The sequence below is a fragment of the Peromyscus californicus genome, unplaced genomic scaffold, assembly GCF_007827085.1.
Source record: "Peromyscus californicus insignis strain IS unplaced genomic scaffold, ASM782708v3 Scaffold_11__1_contigs__length_118956290, whole genome shotgun sequence".
In the NCBI taxonomy this organism is placed as follows: domain Eukaryota; kingdom Metazoa; phylum Chordata; class Mammalia; order Rodentia; family Cricetidae; genus Peromyscus; species Peromyscus californicus.
Window position 1 is genome coordinate 6,403,940 of NW_026294402.1, and position 21,391 is coordinate 6,425,330.

A 21,391-nucleotide genomic window follows, 5' to 3' on the forward strand; every position below is an offset into this window, starting at 1 on the left:
GGTGTTTCAGCACGGCAATAGTAATCCTAACTAAGACATGTGGTTTGCCTGTGTGTATAAATGTTTGGTACACATGCATGTGTGTATGTATACATGGAGACCTGAGGTGGATGCCAAGACTCATCCTTGGTTGCTCTTTCACCTTATTCAGTAAGGAAGCATGTTTCATTGAAATCAGAGCTTGCAGATTCATCTTGCTAGTCAGTTTGCCCTGGGGGTTCCCTGTCTCTGCTTTCTGGGCTGGTCACCACAGCTACTTGACATTAACATAGATTATAGGGATTCAAAATCTGGTCCTCCCAGTTTTGTTGTAAATGTTTTAACCATGGTGTCATCTTCCCAGTCCATAATTCCTTATTTTTAAACTTTATTTTATAATGTAAAGCAGAATAAATGTTACTGTGCTCATGGAGTCTCTCTGGTTTAAATTTTCAGAATTTATGTCACTTTAGTTTAAAAATACAGCCGCAGTGTTGACCCCACCAGAATCTGTCTCGTCTTGGCCAGCTTGTAACCACTGAGGACATTCTGTTTCATAGCTGTGAAAATTTGCTGCTCTGAAGGAGACAGGTTAAGCAAAGACATGGTGCTCTGACATGTCTGTGTCACACATGATCCTCACTTTCAGGCCAGACTTGACCAGCAAGATGCCAAGGTCTCTCAGAAAGTCTGTTCATCTCTTCCATATCCATCTGGAGATCTGATCTCTCATCTTTTGTAATTTTTTTTTTAAATTTTAGGAGGCCTCCTGTGTTGCTCAGTGCTGGCGTCTTGAGTAGGTTGGACTTAATGGTGTGTACCACTGGGCTTGGTTTGGACTTTGCCTTTTAAATTTTTCAGCAGCATTAGGGTCAATGGAACATTCTTGTCCTTTTGAACTTTTAGGCTCCTGAATTTCTTCAGTGTATCCCTCTTAGTATATTTGGTCAGATCCTCTTCTTTCATTGAGCTCTAGGCCATACCACACCATAGAGCTCAGTTCCTATGTAACCTCTTTATCAGTGACCACAGCCAATACAAGTTTAAAGCATCATTTAATATTGGTCATTCTTCATAGTTATAGATTGCTTAACCCTTAATCTTCTAGAAATAAAGAAGGCAAGGGAATGTAGCTCAGTTTCTAGACTGATTTCCTAGCATTTTCAAAGCCCTGGTTTGATTCCTAATAACACACAAGCAAGGTGTGGTGATGCACGCCTTTCACTCCTGCACTTCAGAGATGGAGAAGTTCAGTGTCATCCCCAGCTACTTAGTGAGTGGAAGCCAGTTTGGGGATACATGAGCTCTTATCTCAAACAACAATAACACAGTATAACAACAAGAGCAACAAACAGCAGCAGAAATAAAGAAGACTTATAAAGCTTAACATCCAAAGCAGAATCTTCGACTTCTGTGTGTTAGTCATCCAGTGTGCTGGTTCATAAAACCCTGGGATTATCCATATTTTCTTTTCCATATCCAACATCCAGTTCACCATTAAATTCTGTGTGCTTCCATTTAAAGTAACAGTCCACTTCCCATCAGTTCTAGAAAATGGCACCCTCATTGATACCTGACTGGACCAACTGCTACTCTTTCCTTCTGAAGCTCTCCTCCAGTCTGTTCTCTCCACTCTAGACCAAGAGGCTTTTAATACAAAACAGACCTTGATATGGCCACTCCATTGAAAATGCTTTTTGGGCTCTCCCTATACTTAAGCTGGAATACTCAAGCTCACAGGTATCCCACAATCCTTCAATCCCTGTGCAGGCTAAAGCTTAATTGATATCACTGAGTTAATATGGCATATTCATAATTATAAGGCTGTTATTTCTTTCTTAAAACAGTAAAAGTAAATACCTACTGATAGTTTCTAGGTTTGTCCAAAACTCCATTTCATTCCCTCTTTCATTTTTGCACAGTGGTGTGGAGATCACAAAAAAATAAGCCAGCTAATGAGAAGTAAAATAATTGTCAGGAGAACAGTGTTTCTTTCTTTAATCACAGAGCAAAGTTTCAAAGGAATATGGTACTGGTAAAGTGTCATCAAACCATCTCTTTAGTAGGACACAGTGCCAGCAAAATAAAAGGCTTGTTTTCAGTCATTCTGTTCATACCTCAAACCCCTGTGGCCTTCCGAGACTCTCCTTAATATGTTTCCACGTAACGAGAATCTCTGAGACAGATACACTCGTAGCCTTGACATCAGTGGGGGCAGCACTGGGTTCTGTAGGAAAAAAGGAGGAAGTGATGAGCCACAGTCCCTGTGTTATCTCTGTCTAGCACTGTTACAGGGTCTCTTAGCTGTTCCTGTCTTCCTGACTTACTTTTGAATGATATGTTGTCAAGTAACAGAATTTTCCCAAGGTCCTGCCCTAAAAAAATCCCTCCCAGGGTCCTGGGGAAGATGCCACGTCCAGCGTGGGGTTATCTGAGGGAAAAGAACCTATGTACACCATGCTCTTTCATATGTTTACTTTATTTCTCTAACACAAAATTCTATCTATACAGCTTCAGCTCCATCCTCACATTTAGCTCTTCTCTGTACCTACTGGGCCTGCCTGTCATAGTCCTAAGTAAGCTCCTGTGCTTTCGACCTCATGCTCTGTTCCTTCATCTTCCATCTTTCCTTCCTTGCTCCTTACCCCTGGCTCTAAGAAACTCTGCCTTCTTCTCTTCTCCCTGGCCACATAGCTCTGCCTGGGTCAGGAGTTCCACTCCAGTCTTTACTGTACCTGGTTATGCAAAAAGCTCTATTGTCCTGAGACAATAGCTCTGCAATGCTACTAGGCCTGAAGGCAGGGGAATGGTCTGAGCTTCATTTGCACAAGAAACAAAGCTATGCATCTATATAGCCTGCCTGTCTCCTAGGCATTTAGGGGTATTACCTGGATCAGCAGGAGGTCTGAGAAGCTAAATTGTTTGCCATATGGGCTAGTAGTATATGGGCACACAAGAATTTCATAGCAGAAGACAGCTGCTATATATTAAAAGCTGAATAACACCAAATATTCCTTGATAAATGTCTTCCTCTAGAAAAAGTGCCTTGAGTTTTCTAGGTATGGTTTTAATATACAGCTGAATTTCTATAATATATTCTTGTGACATGCTACAATGAAATTGTGAAAAAACACTAGACAAGAAGGTGATCTATTTGTGTCTCTGGGTTGGATCAATTTGCATTAGAATCTTACCAATAACCAGTGACAATCTAGAACGATGAGGAGAGAAGGCCTCCATCCTTGAGTCAGGGAGGGCATTTCTCGGAAAAGTGAATGGTCCAACTTAAGGTGTCTGGCAGTCCATCCAGTCTAGCAACAAAGACTGTCAGCTGGGATTGGTGGGTTTGTTTGTTTGTTTATTATCTATCTATCTATCTATCTATCTATCTATCTATCTATCTATCTATCTATCTGCTTCTGGGGCTAAGTTATGGAAGCAACCTAGTTCCAACCACAGAGGGATGGATATTTTTGTGAATGAACACTGTTAACTACAGTACTAAAAATGCTAGATGCATTATTCCCATTAAGACTAAATCCTAAAGTATATGATGTGGTATTGTGTTCCCCGAAATATTGTGCATGCTAATAAACTTATCTGGGGTCAGAGACAGAACAGCCACAATATTAAACATAAAGGATAGGCAATGGTAGCACACGCCTTTAATCCTAGCATTCCAGAGGCAGAAATCCATGTGTTCAAGGATACAGCCAAGCATGGTGACCTACGCCTTTAATCCCAGAAAGCGAGTCTTTAATCCCAGGGAGTAATGGTAGAAAGCAGAAAGGTATATAAGATATGAGGACCAGAAACTAGAAGCATTTTGGCTGGTTAAGCTTTCGGGCTTCTAGCAGCACAGTTCAGCTGAGAGTCATTCAGATATGAGGACACAGAGGCTTCCAGTCTGAGGAAACAAGATCAGCTGAGAAGTTGGCCAGGTGAGGTTAGCTGTGGCTTGTTCTGTCTCTCTGATCTTCCAGTGTTCACCCCAATAACTGGCCTCAGGTTTGATTTTATTAATAAGACCATCTGAGATTTCTGCTACAATATGATATACTTTTTTGTTTGTTAATTTTGTATTTTCAGCCAGGCTCTTGCTGTAAAACCTTGGCTGGTCTTGTGTTCACTATGTAGAACAGGCTGGCTTTGAACTTGTGACTCTCCTGTCTCACCCTTGGAGTGTAGGAATCACAGGTGTTTATCACTATTCCTAGCTTTTATGATGCTTTTCTTACTCCTGTAGTACAGATGAAAGAATTTAGGATTCAAAGGTTGCAAAATAATTTGTCAAAGAGTGGCTAAATACCGATAGGGTTTTTTTGGTGTTGTTTGTTAAATATTTAATTCCAACATAGAAACACATTTAACAAACATATGGTAATACTATATTTACCTTGTGTAATCAAAGAGGGAGTCTAAATTTCATTAAATGTTTTTGCCACAAAACTCCATTTCTGTGATCATGGGAGAAATGTGTTATGTACTCTGATATTTAAAAGGTACTCATTGACTTTTATGACAGGTGCAGACAGTAGAACAGTCCCTGAAGGTCTCAGCGCTGCTGCTCACAGGCACCTCTCCATTTGTTTCTATGCTCAGTGACCTTTCACACTATTTTTTTCTAATACACAATGTCTGACTGACATCCATCAAGAAGTGCATTTTCTTTGACATCACATGATATATGAGCAAGGAAATATTTCTAGCTTTGACATGGCTGAATCATAAATACTGTCACAAACACGTGTTAACTGAAATGGTAGAATAAAGGTCACAGATTAGGTCGAACAGCTCTGTACAGATTATATATTTTAAAATCCTATGCTATAAAAATTGTAAAGACTTTTGTACTAACTTCAAATTAATTCTCCCCCTCCCCTGGATTCAGGAAACCATACAACAAAGATACAATTGTAAAGAACACCTTCAAAAGGCATTATGAGGGACCTGCAACAAGAAAGACATTTTTCTGAAATCTTTTCTTAGCTATGAGAAAACAGTTACACATCTAATGCTTTTGAATATTACTGATTTAAAGATACCAGTCCAGTGTTTAGGGTGGCACTATAAGGGTGTAATCCAGCAATGCAGAGGTAGAGACTGGAGGATCAGAGTTCAAGGCTGGACACACAGTGTTTCCTGGCTAGCTTGTGATATTGGAGATCCATCTCAAAATAATGAATAAATAAATAAACAAATAAAACCACCCCCAAAACATCTATTCATTGCTGTAAAATAAGTGTACAAAAGACTTTTCGAAACATTTATATTTGTACTAAGCAATGGTTTTCTTTTGATGAGTCTCACATTAAAGTGCACATGCTGGAACTGGAGAGAGAGTCCTTTGACAGGGGACTTGTGTTTCGTTCTCAGCACCCACGCCAGGCGACTCACAGTTCCCTATCACTCTAGCCCCAGGAAATTCGAGAGCCTTTTCTGGATTCCTTGAGTACTGCTCTCATATGCACAAACTCATACCCAGACACAGATACACACACACAGACAAACACACACACACACACACACACACACACACACACACACACACACACTCAGACACTCAGACACACAGACAGACTCACACATACACATAGTTACAGACACACACAGAGACACACAGACAAGAATTAAAAATGCAAACACACCCATAATCAAAAATAAATCTTAAAAAACACCCTACATGCAATAATTGAGCCAAACTTCATTTGATTTTAATGCCCAGGTTGTCACTGATTGTCGTATTGTATCAATTGTATCTGCTCATTCTGAGATCCACTAACTGCTCATTCTGAGATCCACTAGCTGCTCATTCTGAGATCCACTAACTGCTCGTTCTGAGATCCACTACTGCTCATTCTGAGATCCACTACTGCTCATTCTGAGATCCACTAACTGCTCATTCTGAGATCCACTACTGCTCATTCTGAGATCCACTAACTGCTCATTCTGAGATCCACTACTGCTCATTCTGAGATCCACTAACTGCTCATTCTGAGATCCACTACTGCTCATTCTGAGATCCACTAACATTTCTTATTCCTTCCCCCAGCACTGTCCCTCACACTACTTTACAGTCTCTTTAATCTATTCAGTTTTTGTCTTGAAAGAGAAGAGCTCCTACTTCATTCTAGAATTATGATAGCAGACATGTAGTGACTTTTTAAATTGTTTAACAGGAGTTTAAATCTCGATTCTGTAGTTAAAGGGGATGCTGGCATGTGTTTTGCGGCACGCATGCCTGGATTGCTCAGGTTTGGGTGAGATTCATTTCAAAGGGAGCCACACCATTTTTGTTCTGTTACTGCCGCTTCCCTCTAGAATGAATGCATCACAGAGATTCACCTGCCAAATGCTTTCCAGGCGCGTTCTATATTACTGAGGCAATTACATCTTTGTCAGAGATGATTGCAGGGGGATAAATAACTTCAGAAGCACAAAAACACATGGCTAGGTGGCAGCTTTTCTATCCCTCTTTATCTCCAGAGAGAACTTATTTCCCTGTTAGCTTTCAGGAGCACCAGGCACATGTAAATATGTCTCAAACTGAAATTTAAATTAAAAAAAAAAAAAAGAGCATTCTAAAAGAACACGAGAGATGGTTAGGAACTCCTTCCCAAACAAGCACTTGAATTCCCACCGAAAGGCTTGAAGGATTTTAAATCAGGTCAGAATGATGCTGATGTGTCGCCGCTGATTCCCTGGGGGTGAGTCACAGCTGCATCACCTGAACGAGTGTGGACAAACCGCCTTAAGACAGTCCACCTTCAAGATCAAAGCAGCATTGAAAGTCCGCCCATGCTGAGCTGGAATGTCAGCATGGGAAAAAGCATGGTCTCGGCCCGCTTAGTCCAACACTCTGCTATGTACTTTTTTAAATTATATATTTTTATTTATTAAAAAAGTATTCATTTTACATATCACCCACAGATCCCCCTCTCATCCCTCCTTCTGCTACCCTCAGCCTCTCCCCTCCAATTCACCTTCCCATCACCTCCTCCGAAAAGGTAAGGCCTCCCATGAGGAGTCAGCAAAGCCTGGTACATTCAGTTGAGGCAGGACTAAGCCCCTGCCCCTGTATCAAGGCTGAGCAAGGCATTCAAACATAGGTAATGGGCTCCAGAAAGCCAGCTCATGCACCAGGGACAGATCCTGATCCCACTGCCAGGGGCTGGGACACTATGTACTGTTTATAGTTGAATTGATGAAGTGTACGTCTGCAGACAAAAATAACTGGCCGGATGACAGAATCTTTGGCTGGGATCTCCTGTCCTGTCTGGAAGTCCACATGAGGGAGAGACATCATGGACAGACTTTAAGAAAGTTCCTTGGATCAGAAGTCAGGAGCACATGGCCAGTGGGCTTTGAGGGTTCACGCAAATCAGTTTAAGCCAATGTGTCAATCTAATATATCCTACAAAATTAAAATTTTCTAGATTTCCCTGGGGAAAGGCTGCTTCATTCCAACTGTGCTTCTAAAAATGCCCCTCTCCCAATCTGCTCATCAGGGGGACAGTCTTAAACATGCTTTACTGTTTTAAACTTGGCAACAAAGTATCAGCTCTCAGTTTCTTTTCTTTGTCTCACAAATATGTATGTGGGTGCACATCTTTATGTGTGGAGGACTGATGTTGGTAACAGGAATTTGCCTCTGTCAGTTTTTAAACTTACTCTTTCAGGCAGAGTCTCTCAATAAAGCCCAGAGCTTGCCCTGACAGCCGTCTTGCTGTCTTGCTCCAGAGATGCTCTGCCTCCCCCTTCAAAGCCTTGAACTGCAGGCAAGCAGGAAGGGCTCCTGGCCCACTCAGCATTTATGTGGATTCTGGAGGTTTGAACTCTGGTCCTCCTTTCTGGCCACAAGCACTTGAACCTCTGAACCTTCTTCCCTTCCCATCACTCTAAATTTCTAAAGAGTCAATTTTTGGGGTAGAGAAAGGAATGTAAAGGAATCCAATTTACCTCATTCTTTTACTGTTCAATTGCCTCTGAAGACTGAGAGAGGGATGGGAGAATATAATTAATCATACCCATATGCGCTCGAACATAAACACAATAGATAAAGAATTCAAAGTAGTCATAACTGACTCTTTTAGAAAAGGATTTACTATGTTCCAAGACTTGTTAATTCCAGACATGTATTAAATAGCCCAACAAAACCATTATATATTATGCAATTACTTTTCAAAGAGGGGTAGAGGGACTACGGAAGCCATCGCACAGCCGCTAAGTGGTGAAGGGAGGCTTGGAGTTCAGGCAGGGACTCTACTCTCCTGCTGTGGTCAGTCCACTTGACTCTGCACACATGATGTGTACCGTTGCTTTTAAAAGTACTGTAGCTCTGTTTTCTGTGTGTATGTGCTTGTGGCATATGTGATTTCACGTATGTGTGTGTCACGTGCATGGGTATGGAGCCACAAGCTGACAGTGAACTTGTCCTCTGTCGCTCTCCACCTCGTTTTTAATTGTTGCCATCACTGTGTATGTACATGATGTGTGTGAGTGTGTTTTCACATGGATATCAGAGGGCGACTTCTGGGAAGTGGTTCTCTCCTTCCACCTTCAGGCTGCATATCAGCCTCGGGGCACCAGGCTTACTCTGGAAGTGCTTTTACCTCCAGAGCCGTGTTATCGTCCGTCCTTGTCAGTTTGTGACAGGGTTTCTTACTGAACCTGAAGCTCTCCAATTGGCTAGACTAGCTGGCCAGCTAGCCCCAGGGATCTTCCTGTCTCTACTTCCCCAGGGCTGCAGATGCAGGTACATGTTACCACATCTGGCCTTCTATGTGGGTGCTCAGAATCAGAACCTCACGCATGGGTGGTAGACATCTTCTCTATTAAGCCATTGTCTTCACCCCTCCCTTGGCTCTTCCATTGCCTCTTAACTACTAACCTTTTTCAAGGTTTAGTATTGGGCTCCTTACTCGAGTCTTCCACTTCTAGGTGTTGTCAGAATCTACAGAAACCCAGGGACTACCTACTAAACTCTGTCACAGTCTTATCAGCAATGGTCTTCATTCCTGTTGCATGGGATTCTGGGTAACTTTGGACCAAGTTGCACGGGGCTCCTCATAGCCCATGCCATGTCTGAGCATGTTCAAACCCTCCTGACCTTGTACATCACAGGATTAAAATAACAATCAAACAAAACTCAACTCCTACTCTTGACTTTGCACTTAGGTAAGTTTATTAAACTTCAGATCTTATTTTGGCAAATATGCTAGGCTCTGTCTGTTAGGTAGAGATCTGAAAAACTCTCCTCTTGCTTAGGGTGTGATGTAGGCTGTGGATAGCTCCTCCACTCCAATCTGGGGATACATAGTGGACACATTGATTGATAGATTTCAGTATCAGTTAGATTAAAATTTAGAACAGAATTACTGTGCTCATGAATTTAGATGATACATCTGTGTTAAGTGACCCAGCAGCTGGAGTCCTCCTAGTGATTTGGGGGGATGTGCTTGTAATATTGATTGTACATCTGACTTCCCAGGAGGGGCAGCAGCAGCATTAATCAAAGAGGAGTCTAATAAACTGTGGGAGAAGGGTTATGGTTTCATTAGTTAAAAATTCATGAAGACAGCACCATTGAACTTTTATAGTCACTAATCCAAATGGATCACACAGCACAGACAGGCGATTAGTCCTTGTATTTTATAACTAATATGCCAATTTATAAATTTCTGACTTCATATAAATCCCACTGAGCTCAGTTTCAGCCAAGAGCTGATCTAGAGAATGCCACCTTGTGAGCACTGGGCTTTAATTTGAGTGCTGATTGCCCTGTTTTCAAGGGACATCTGCAAACCAGTTTCTTCAGATGAGGAGCAACTTCAATTTAATAACAACAAGAGCCATGCAATTCACCCAAAGACACAAAAGCCCCAAATGCTAGAAAAAGCTGTAGAACATTACGAATAAACAAATCTTCCAATCTATGACTAATGGCTATGGGACTTTTTCTGCTTTCCTGATGGATGTAACTGAATGCTCTGGTTCTTTTGACCCAAAGTTAGAGTAATGAGAGGCTGAGAGCAAACAGGTATGAGTTGAACGATGAAGTTTTTCTAGAAATACAAAATTGAGCATGAACCATTGATTTAATGTTTTTATCTTGGGAAGAAATCACTTTAAAAAACATTTTTACTTAGATTTTGGATGTAATTTGTTATTATTTTTAATTTAAAACCTTTTTTTTTTTTTTTTTTTGGTTTTTCGAGACAGGGTTTCTCTGTGTAGCTTTGTGCCTTTTCCTGGAACTCACTTGGTAGCCCAGGCTGGCCTCGAACTCACAGAGATCCGCCTGGCTCTGCCTCCCGAGTGCTGGGATTAAAGGCGTGCGCCACCACCGCCCGACAATGAGTATACAGGAATTTCTGAGTGTGGGTTTGTGGACACAAGTGCAGTACCCATGGAGGCCAGCAGAGGGCATTAGACCATCTGGAGCTGGAGTGAATGAGGTTCTCAGGGGTTTGATGTGAGTGCTGAGGAACAAAATTAGTCCTCTCTCTGCAAGAACAGTACATGTTTCTAATAGCTGAGCCATCTCTCCAGCCTGCTGTTAACTTAAAAGTCCAGGCAACTTTCAATCCTCCTGCTTCAGCTTCCCCAGTGCTGGATTATAGGCATGTCCAACTTCAACCAACTTCACTATGCATTTTACTATCAACTACATCAGAACTTTGTAATTCTTTTAAAAAGATGGGTTTGGTTCCAAAATAAGGTGAATCATATCCTAAAGATCAATAGTGAAACTAGGGTTAGGGATACAAAATTCTTCCTTGGCGTAAAGGTTGGAAGTGTGATTTACCTATGAAGCACCTGTGGAAATCCCAGCAGGCAAGTTTTTCTCCAGGATTACATCAGTGGCCACTTGGCACATCAGAGCCTTACTGCTTCTGCTGCATAAATACTGAAATTTTCCAAAGGCTCAAGGGTGTTATTAGAAGAACCACCTGGAACATTCCTGATAGTACTTGAGAGAAACAGCTAATCTCAGAAATGTGAGAGTCAATTCAAACCTCAAATGATTTAGATAATATCAATATAAGTGATCCCTTTTAATATGTCAAATATGGGCAACATTTTGCTTTCAACAATGTAATTCTCACCCACATTTCTGTAGGCTTTCTTGAGAGGGAAGCAAAAAAGAATTAAGGGTTTGAGGAATGCACACAGCACTTACGGATGGGTTTTCTTTTGATAGTCTCACTGCATAGCCTAGGCTGGCCCTGAATTCATGATTCACTTGGTCTAAAGTCTTGAGTGGTGGCATTACATCTGTTCAAACAAAGGCATTTGCCAAGTGGCTAAAAGAGAACGAAATTTCCCCTTTTGATTACATAGCAAAAGTTGACTTGTTGTTATTGTCTCTTTGGAAAAATTAAAGAGTACTTCAGAATATAGAACAAGGAGGTGGAATTTTAATTTCTACATTATGAGCATTCTGGAACTGTTCTAATTCAAAACTTGCACTGTCAAGTAAGAGAAAGTTAGATTTCAGAATCTACTTATGATCACACTAAGGGTGACTGCATTGTAGTGCAGGTGAAGGGAGATGGTTCCTTCCTTCCTCTGTTCTGTTTTCTAACTGATGTGATTTAATGATGCAAACTCTTAAGCTTCACAAAAATTCCAACTTTGTAAACTGAATTAGTGATAAAATTCTCTCTCTCTCTCTCTCTCTCTCTCTCTCTCTCTCTCTCTTTCTCTCAGTTAGAACAAAGGGAGACTGTACATACTGTTGACTGGTATCTTTCGTATTTTCATTGACAAATGAAGTGTTACAATGAAATATTTTGTAGCAACAACCTCAGTGTCTTTGAAAGGAAATATGCATGTTTCCTGTCTAACTTGAAAGAGAAAGATCTAAAGGCAAACCATTTCAAGTTTAAGGGCTCACAGTCCAAAAATGTGAAAAGAGAGAGAGAAAAGAAAAAAGCAAAAGTAACCCATGGCGACTGTTATAAGGTAATTTCAAAGCTAAGGTTGACAAGGAATTATAAAACTGGATTTCTTAAAGGCAGCCCTGGCATTACCATACAAGGCATGTTTCCAAATTTCTGTGACTCACTGTGAGCTCTGCTGCCAAGTGCTTGGTAGTCAGTTTGAAGCAAATTTAAAACAACAATGATATGTACTTTCTGGTAAAATATGTACTACCAAATAGCTTTTAGGCGTGAGAAATCATTCGTGTCATATTTACTGTATGTATTCCCAGTGAGATAGTACAGGGCAAAGCATGTGCTTAAAAAGAAGATTTTTTTTTTTAATTATTTGTAAGCTCCTGTGTAGGTGTATATGTACTTGAGTTCAGTGACTGAGACCAGAAGAGGGCATCGGATCCCTTGGAGCTCGAGCTGGGCTACTTGTGATTGTGGGCCCTCTGCAAAAGCGGGCTGCATTCTTCAAAAAGGAATCCATTTCTGCTGTCCCAACACATATGCTTTTATTCCTATACTGTGGTGAAAAGCCCAGCTGTACCACCTACCCTTTACTTCACATGCCTGTTGTCTAGTAATATACATCTGGACCTGGTTCTGAGGGTCCTCAAGACTGGATTTGAAATTCTCACTTTTTTTTTAAAGTGTTAAATTAGGTAAGTCACACACACACACACACACACACACACACACACACACACACACACACACACGAGGAGGCATGATTGGCATGGCTCTATCCAACACAACCAGAGATGCTACCTGCACGGATACCTTAGTGGGACTCCTATAGTTCATGACTTGATTATTCACCTTCCTAGCTGCTGTTCTGCTAGGATTAAATTTTTGTTCCAGCTTCATAGTTTGGCTCTGTATTAAAACGATGCATGGCAGCTTTTATCAGAGAGTGTATCTTACATAAATCAAGCACTGCCTTTATTCGTCTACATTCAAATGACTTTATTTATTTCTTCCCATGAAGCTCATGGCACAAAAAATATTAATAACTCTCTTGAGTTATTCAAGCCACACATGTGGCCTTGAAAGAAGTACAAGACTCAATTAATATTGACCTTGCTTGTTTAAAAGGTCAGCTGCTGCCTTTGTGCAATATATTCTGCATTATCATCATCATCATCATCATCATCATCATCATCATTATCTTTTATTTGCTGGGCCCATTGAAATCCCACACTTGAATAGAGAAAGTAAGGGGGAAAGCTAAGATGTATCCCACTTTCTCTTAGAAAAATTGCGCTTTTGTATTTAAGCTTATTGGAGACTCAGGATCTTGATAGCAGAAGCTGGGTTTATGGTTTAGCCACAGTACCTATAGAGTTGCTGGTTTTCAGTTTATTCTTCTGTGAAATGAGCACACTTACTTACTAGATGTTACCCCATCTAGGTGCATCAGACTAAAATGAGTTCATGCATGTGATGACCATGTGAAAGATCAAGGATTTTATGGAGAGCTGTGCATTTCATTCTTTCATAAGATGCCTAAGCTTTGGCAGGCTCCTTAGCTTCTCTGCTCCTCCATTTCTCTTTCTCTTTAGTGACATTTGTCCAAGAATGTGACGAGGATTTCAAGGTGTGGGGACAAATTTCTAACAGAAAGCTGTGTCTGAGACTTCTTTATCAGTATTGGTTTACACATTGGTTAGACATAATTGTTTATTAGTTACATCAATGGAATCTTCAGTTAGGTTCAACACACACACACACACACACACACACACACACAGAGAGAGAGAGAGAGAGAGAGAGAGAGAGAGAGAGAGAGAGAGAGAGAGAGAGAGAGAGATTAAAATATCCAGAGAAAACAACACAGTTTATAGATTACTGAAATTATCCACTTAGTGGAAACATGTTGGTTATACATTATTAGTGAACAAAAAACATAACTCAACATATGCAGACTGTTTTAAGAAAGATGAGTTTGGGAAAAGTTTCATAAACTATCTAACAACTATAATGGGATTATGAGTGATATTTTCAACCACTGGCATACCAATATTTTCTAAAACATTCTCACAACGTCTCATTAGAAAACCAAAACAAAACATTGAAATGTAAAAGACACAGGGTAAAGACACTGACCTCCCTCAGCTGAACAGATGACCACAATCTGACTGAAGGGTCCATCACCTTTATTATTATAAACACCAACTTTGACTTCAAAGGGTGTGAGCGGGGGGACACTTTCATCTCGGTAAATGAACTTTGAAGCCTCAGAAGACGTCACCATCTTCTCCTTCCAGCCACGTGTTCCATTGGGTCTGAACGCCACGATGTAGCCAAAGCCTTCCCCATTTTGAAACTCTTCTGACACCGGCTAAAGAAGGTTAGTACAGTTAACAATCAGCAAAACAACTTGCTGAGAAACACTTCTTCCTCTTAATACTTAACTTTGCAAAAGTTACAGTGAACTACAGCAAAGAGTTTCAGAACTTTTTAATATGCTAGAAGCTAAGAGAGCATGTGTGCATTGGCTTTAAAGGTACAAAATAAAAAATGGAATCATATCAGTTGGTATCTAAGGAAACAAACCAGAGTATTGAAAACTGTTGAAGTTAAACAAATTTTCTCCAGTTAGTCATGTATATGAACTGACGATCCTTGGACTCTATCGTAGAATAGAGCATGCTAGGGAAAATTGTCATGATGTGGGGTTGTGAGTCTCTCATCTCTAGATAATGCTTTGCAGAAGACTCAGTAGATCAAATCAAAGACATGAATTCATGACCTATTTCCAGTGTTCTTTTCTTTTGTGTCTGTTTTCCTAATGTGCAAAACCAAACAAATCCACTCTGGACAATTACATATTTTTAAAAACTTCTCATGCAATACATGGCTTACATTTAGATTTCTTTAAACGTTTCAACCTCATGTTATAGACAGAAGTAACTGAATGGACAAGGCAATGGAGGGAAGCCACTAGCCACTTACTAGTAGAGCATACAATGCCTTGTAGATATCCAGTAGTTATGTGTTAATTTTTAAAGCTTGAAATCTGATTTAAAGAAAAACTGTGTACTGAGTGGAGGAAGAGACGAAGTCTATAATTAAGTCAAGGTCATAGGAGGGTCAATGGGAGTCAGATGTGGGGAAATAAATACCTCTACAGAAATATTAACACAAGGCATAAAGTTTTATTTATGAGAGGAATGGATAGAAAAATACAACAGACAATGTGTTGATGGAAGCTTCTTGCTTGTCCACATATTTTCACTGCTTTCTAAGACTGTTTCATTTCTCCCACAAACATGACCAATTTTTCATGGTTAGGATGGAGTTCATTAGCTGCATAGCTACATTTTGTAATTAGTTATATAATAGCAAGAAGAAAATTAGCTTCATGGAAAAGTGAATCTTTCACACTTATTCCATCCTCATTGTTTTTATTAGCAAAAGGATTTGGAGATTGTATGATGAGTTCTGTAATGTAACACAAACTCGGGAATTCTGGTCCCAGTTCTGATTGTCAGAGAAGTTGACAGAGCATTAACTTAGTTTCAGGCTATAGAATTAGGAAACTTCACTCACAGTAAGACTGTGTTATGAGTTGAGCTAAACCAGGGACCAAGTACTCAGTGTGGTGGTGGCCTTCCTCTCTCATAGATTCGATTTCCAGTGAAGTCCCAGTGGCTACTTGCTTCAGAAAGAACTACCACTGCACTAGTAATCTAAGTGCCTGTAGTGATGTACACGGGACGTGCTTGAAGAGTCAGTCTTCATTCTGAGAGAGTCTGTGTGATAGCCAGCACATCAAGGACTTAGCAAAGGTCATCTGGGACCTGGGGTGAGGATGAAGAGGATTTACCTAGGCCACATTCATCTGAGTATCGGATCCTCAGACTATTTCTTTATTCAAACAGAAACATCCCATCTTTTACCAGGCCAGAGTCTCTGTGTACAGCCTTACTCTCCAAGAATACAACTTGTTCTGATACTTATGAAGAAATTGTTTTTACCTCCCAGGCGATAACCAATTCGTGCCTTCTTCCACTTCTTCCACTCACATTGCTGGGAGCTGTCTTTGGAACTGTGGATAAAAATGCATGGAGGCTTAGGAGAATATATACAAATGTAATTTCCTTGACCCATTATTACCCTACTTAGATTTGATAGAATGCTAAAATGAGTCAAACAGTTTCTTTAAGTGAGAATCTTCACATTAAATATTGAGACAAAATATGTGATAGATGCCTTGCTCTCTGGGACAACTTGATTATATATATGCCTACATATATATAAAATTAATTCATAACACCACAGCTAAGAGTATTTACTAATGGTTAGGTAAATTTCACACTTCAGATGATTCCCTCTTCTCCTCTCTGCCACTATTTTATATGTATATATATTGTCATGCAAAGGTCTAGAAAAATCCACAGGTCCACACCTGCACTGTCTCAGGGATCTTCAGTTTAAGGAAAACATACCCAGAATGCCGCTGCATGAGAATCTAGTTAAATGAATAAGCATTTGAAACAACTGTCAAAATCAATCTTTCTGCCACTGCAAATACAGAGGCACTCAGTGAAAGTTTGACAAATGAATAACGATTAAAAGAATAAATGTGTCAGAAGAACAAATTTCCCCTTCACTGCACCAAACCTCAAAATCTGCAGCTGAATGGGAATATTTTCAAGTAAAGTGCTGTTAATAGAAAAAAAAAACTATTAAAAGAAATCATTTTCCAGCCTCTGTGCCTGCCTTCCCAATTTTACATCCAATCCTGCCTTTGCATCCCAGCACATATTTAAAACAAAATTGATATACACATAAACAATAAACTCACTACTGTACATTACCTTTTGGGATGAAAGGCTATTAACTGCCGATATGTATTTTACACAACTTTTATATACTATGAAAAATCTGAAGCAGAATTTATTTTTATAGTATTAAAAAGGAGAATATGAAAGAATTCTTCTTGGACCAGGGAAGTGGGAAAGAAAAGCTTGAGTATATATAATGATGTACATTACAATCAATAACGTTTGTTCAGCCAGATTCCAATTTAAATGCTCTTAATCTCTTTTCTTATTGGACATAATTCTTCTCTTGTTGTACTGGAAAGAATTCCTAGAACCAAACTGTACCAAGTGCAGGGCACGCGCAATAGCCGTCAATGGTTTTCTTCCATAGCCACACACACTCTGCAGGTTGTTCCTCTAGGAGCTCACTGACATGGGACCCCACACACTCTGCAGGTTGTTCCTCTAGGAGCTCACTGACATGGGATCCCCACACACACACTCTGCAGGTTGTTCCTCTAGGAGCTCACTGACATGGGATTCCCCCCCCCACACACACACACACTACAGGTTGTTCATCTAGGAGCTCACTGACATGGGCTCCTTCAGAAGCGTTTGGAATCAGATAGTTGTTACCTTCACACAATGAAACCACATGGGGTTCAACTAAGAAGAAAAGACAGTATTCTGAAGTAGTCAATACATCCTCGTTAATATGAACAGCAAGAAATCACTTATTAAAATGAGTTTCTAAAAACTTTTATTGAATTTTTCTTTGACAGTTTCATGCACACATAGAGTTCATTCTTATCACTATAATCCCGTGTGCTCTAGTTTGCTACCCACCCTATTAACCCTTTTCTCCCTACAATTCCATTTCAAACATTATTTTTGCTTTCTGAGGTCCACTGACTTTACCCAGGATCATTTTTGTGACCATGGATTTGGAACCATGTTTTGGAGAATGGTGGGCTTCTTAGTGGGCACACATGTCATTGGAAATCACAGTTATTGCTACTGTAACAATGAGACATACCCATACCCCTTGGCACTTTTCCTAAGAAAACCTCTGTGAAATTGAATATGACTTTACATTTATTTATTTCCTGTTATAAATTAGTGATATAAGTGAAACTTAGAAGAAGGGTACTGGTAAAATGATATATGCTCGTGTTGGTACATTTTTTGTGTCCTTGACACAAGCTAGAGTTTTCTGGGAAGAGGAAGCTCAATGGAGAAAACACCTCCATCAGATTGGCCTGTAGGCAAGTCTGTGGGCTATTATCTTGAATAATGACTGACATGGGGGAGGGGCAGCCCACTGGGGGCGGGTGCCAACCCTGGCAGTGGTGCTGTCCTGTATAAGAAAGCAGGCTGAGCAAGCCAGTGGGAGAAAGCTAGTAAACAGCATTCTCCCATGGCTTCTGTTGCAGTTTCTGACTCCCATTCATGACGGACTGCAAGTACAAGCTGCGATAAACCCTTTCCTCTTCAAGTTGCTTTGGTTATGGTGTTTTATCACAGCAATAGAAAACAAACTGAAACAATGCCCAAGTGTCCTGCTCCTGGCTAATTTCAGAATTCTGAGTATCATGTCCATCAGTAATGTCTACTTAAAGCAATAATATATGTAATACAATTTGTTAATACCCAGCCATTGTGGCTTCCCTTAGGACATTTGCTTAATAAGAAAATGCACACATACATGTAGGCACACATTTTACATTTACCCAACAAGATATAGTATCTGATAACACTGTTTTTAAGTATTTTTAGGCTAAGTTCTTCTACATCATTGATATAAGTTTATATCTGGAACTTAGACTTTTGAATTCATTCCTTTGAAGATAAAATCACTAAGAACGCATATTTCTGCAGAAAGTCAGGGCATGGGAAGAACCGTTTCTGTTTTGTTTAGCCCTTGAAATGATGGGATGCTCAGAGCCTCTGGGCAGGAGCTGTGGAATGAGCTATGATCTCCCAAGCAAGCCTCTCTTCAAACCCACCAAAATCTAAGGTCTAGAGTTGAACACAAAGAACCATAAAGTTGAAATCCTGGAGAGTCTGGAAGGAGCAAGCACTGCACAGGATATTCATGGTTCAGATTTTAGAAAATATATATAAGTTTTTCATAACTTGTAACTTTGTGAATAAAAATACGCTAAAAAGTAACTAGTAATGGGCTGCAGAGATGTCTTGGTGCCCACAGGGTAGCTCCCAAACATCTGTGACTTCATGTCCAGGACATTTGGTACCCTCTTCTGTCCTCCGCAAGCATCAGGCACAAAAGTGGTGCACAGACATGCACATAAAATAAATAAACATAAAAGAATTAGGGAGTAACTAATAAATATTTAAGGTTTCCAAAGAGTATACAAGCAAAATAAAACTTTTCCTAAAATAACACATTGCTGTAAGAGTAATTCCCAGGTTGAATTATCCATAAATAATCTCTTTGGTAAGATACTCTTTGAAATCGAGCTGTTCAACATGACATTTTGAGACAAGTTAACCTATCGTTAGTCAATGTAAAGAACTAAGATCTTCTTTGTCTCACTCTATTGTCATTTTTAATGAAACATGCACAATACCAAAAGAGGCCTATGACTGTTTTAATAATGTATATGTATGGATTTTGAAAAGCTTATTAGATGTAATGGGACTAACTGATAGAAGTCACAGGTCGGTCCTGAGAGCTGCCACAGAGGCCTATGCTTTGCTGTCAGGATCTAATGCTGCACCCTCTAATCCTGCTTGACTTACATTTCTTAATTATATGCAGATATGGTGGCTTGCATGCTCATGCATTTCCTTTGCAAGTTGGTGACACACAGTCATTATCTCTGCCACACCACAGTGGAACTTGCTGATTTTAATTATATGCCTTTTGTTTATAATACATTATGAAATAATATATTTGACTTAATCTCCCAGAGCTCTCCTGGTATGAGGGTTCTATAATTCTTGCTAGAAGTATAAAATCCACAAAATCAAAATCTCATAAATGCTTTCAGAGAAATACATATTTTTAAAACCAAATATATCTTCAGTTTAATTAGTGAAAACCTTATTTAGAATTAAGCATTGAGGTGGTTTTCTCCCTCAGTCAGCTACTGATAAATGTCACAAACTCATTAACTCAGAGGATCAAGTTTATGCACACGCTGAGCAGTTAAACTGATTCTCCTGCATTTATATTCTGAGCAATCACCCTTCATGGATAGATCATCTAGTTGAGACTTTACACATGCGCTCCAAATTCTTAGCTGTTTCATGTCTTATCTGGAATGTTGAAATGTGAGCTATTGTCTCTATTTTTCTTAAACAATGGCATCATTCTTGTCCATATCCAGAATGTCCACAGTAGAAGGTACTGCCTTAGTATAAGCAGCCTAGAATATCACAGGACTCTTGGTAAATATCGTTGTTTGAATAGCATGTTACACAATACCACTACAGCTTAATTAAAAACTAAACAAAAGAAGTCTCCAATTTCTCTTACAGTATTTCCATGGCTCATTAAATAATACGGCTTTGCTAGAGACCATGGAAAGTCTTTGTAATTAAGACGCTGAGTGGTTACCCCAGTAGCTTGGATGAGGGATGAAACAAAGTTGCAGGAAATGGAGGGCCAGGGAGGAGATTGGCAACACTGAAATGGTAGAGTCGGAAGGGACACTTCAACACATTTTCCCAATAGAATTGAAGTATATTGTACTTAAATATTCCCATAAATAATTATCAATTAGGCTAAGTTTGTAGAAAGATTAAAAATTGGACTCTCTGAAACCAGAAGTTTCCAAACCAACACCAAACACCAGCAGCGTTTCCTAAAGAGTCAGCTATTGTTTTATTCTTTAACAGAGCAGATGAGTCTGCAAGTACCAGAGTGACAGTGTCCTGGGCCAAGAGAAAGATTTGCACTGAATCCCAGCTTTCCTAGTTTTTCATCCAATTTGTCTTCTGAAAGTAATAATACCTGCTTATCCTTATATCTGGTTAGGTTTTTTTTTTTTTTTTTTTTTTTTTTTTTTTTTTTTTTTTAACAGTTTTCATGCAGTCCTGGCTGGCCTTGAATTTGCTATGTGACTGAGACTGGCCTTGACTTCCTGATCCTCCTACATCCACCATTAAAGTTCTGGAATTACAGAGTAGCCACCACACTCAGGGATGATAAAGCTTATCCTCATAATTGCTTGTCAGAGTGCCTGGAACTATAATTAATATTATAGAATATGATATCTAGTGCTGAGGCCTATGATGATACTGAAAGTTGAGTAAGATCACACTTATGGTCTTGAAATCACAATCCCTTTGTGGGTATTTGGCTTTGTTTTGCCGTAGTAACTATGCCTTTTGTTTTGACGTAGCCTGTATTTACTTGGAAATTCAGGCCATATACCCCTTTTTTATTTTCAAAGGAAATTGCTAGAATATTTCAGGAAATGTAGCATTTTTCTTAGTTTTAAACCTTCTTACTAACAATTGTCATCACAAACACAGGAGGCAGAATTACTCAGAAATGCTGTTCATCTCAACTCATATGTTATTTGTAACGGTCCACAAGGAAGAAAGAGGAGAAAATGGGCAGTCTTTGAATGAAAATTGCTGATGGATGTGCAATACAAGGAGCAAACAAGGGACACGGTCAGAGGAAGAAGACCTGGAGGGTGGGTTGATGACCATACACACTTCCGATCTTGACAAGGT

General features: G+C 39.8%; 1 protein-coding gene across 7 annotated transcripts in view; it reads right to left on the reverse strand.

The window, feature by feature from the left end:
- Positions 1–21,391, reverse strand: part of Cntn5 (contactin 5) — a 1,171,099-nt gene that overhangs the window by 34,595 nt on the left and 1,115,113 nt on the right. For all 7 annotated transcript variants that reach the window (XM_052752006.1, XM_052752033.1, XM_052752025.1 and 4 more), the window contains 3 exons: positions 15,893–15,963; positions 14,019–14,253; positions 2,097–2,206 (listed from right to left, as the gene is read on the reverse strand). In XM_052752006.1, the coding sequence (XP_052607966.1) occupies positions 2,097–2,206; positions 14,019–14,253; positions 15,893–15,963 (416 nt within the window). The remainder of the gene's footprint in view (positions 1–2,096; positions 2,207–14,018; positions 14,254–15,892; positions 15,964–21,391) is intronic.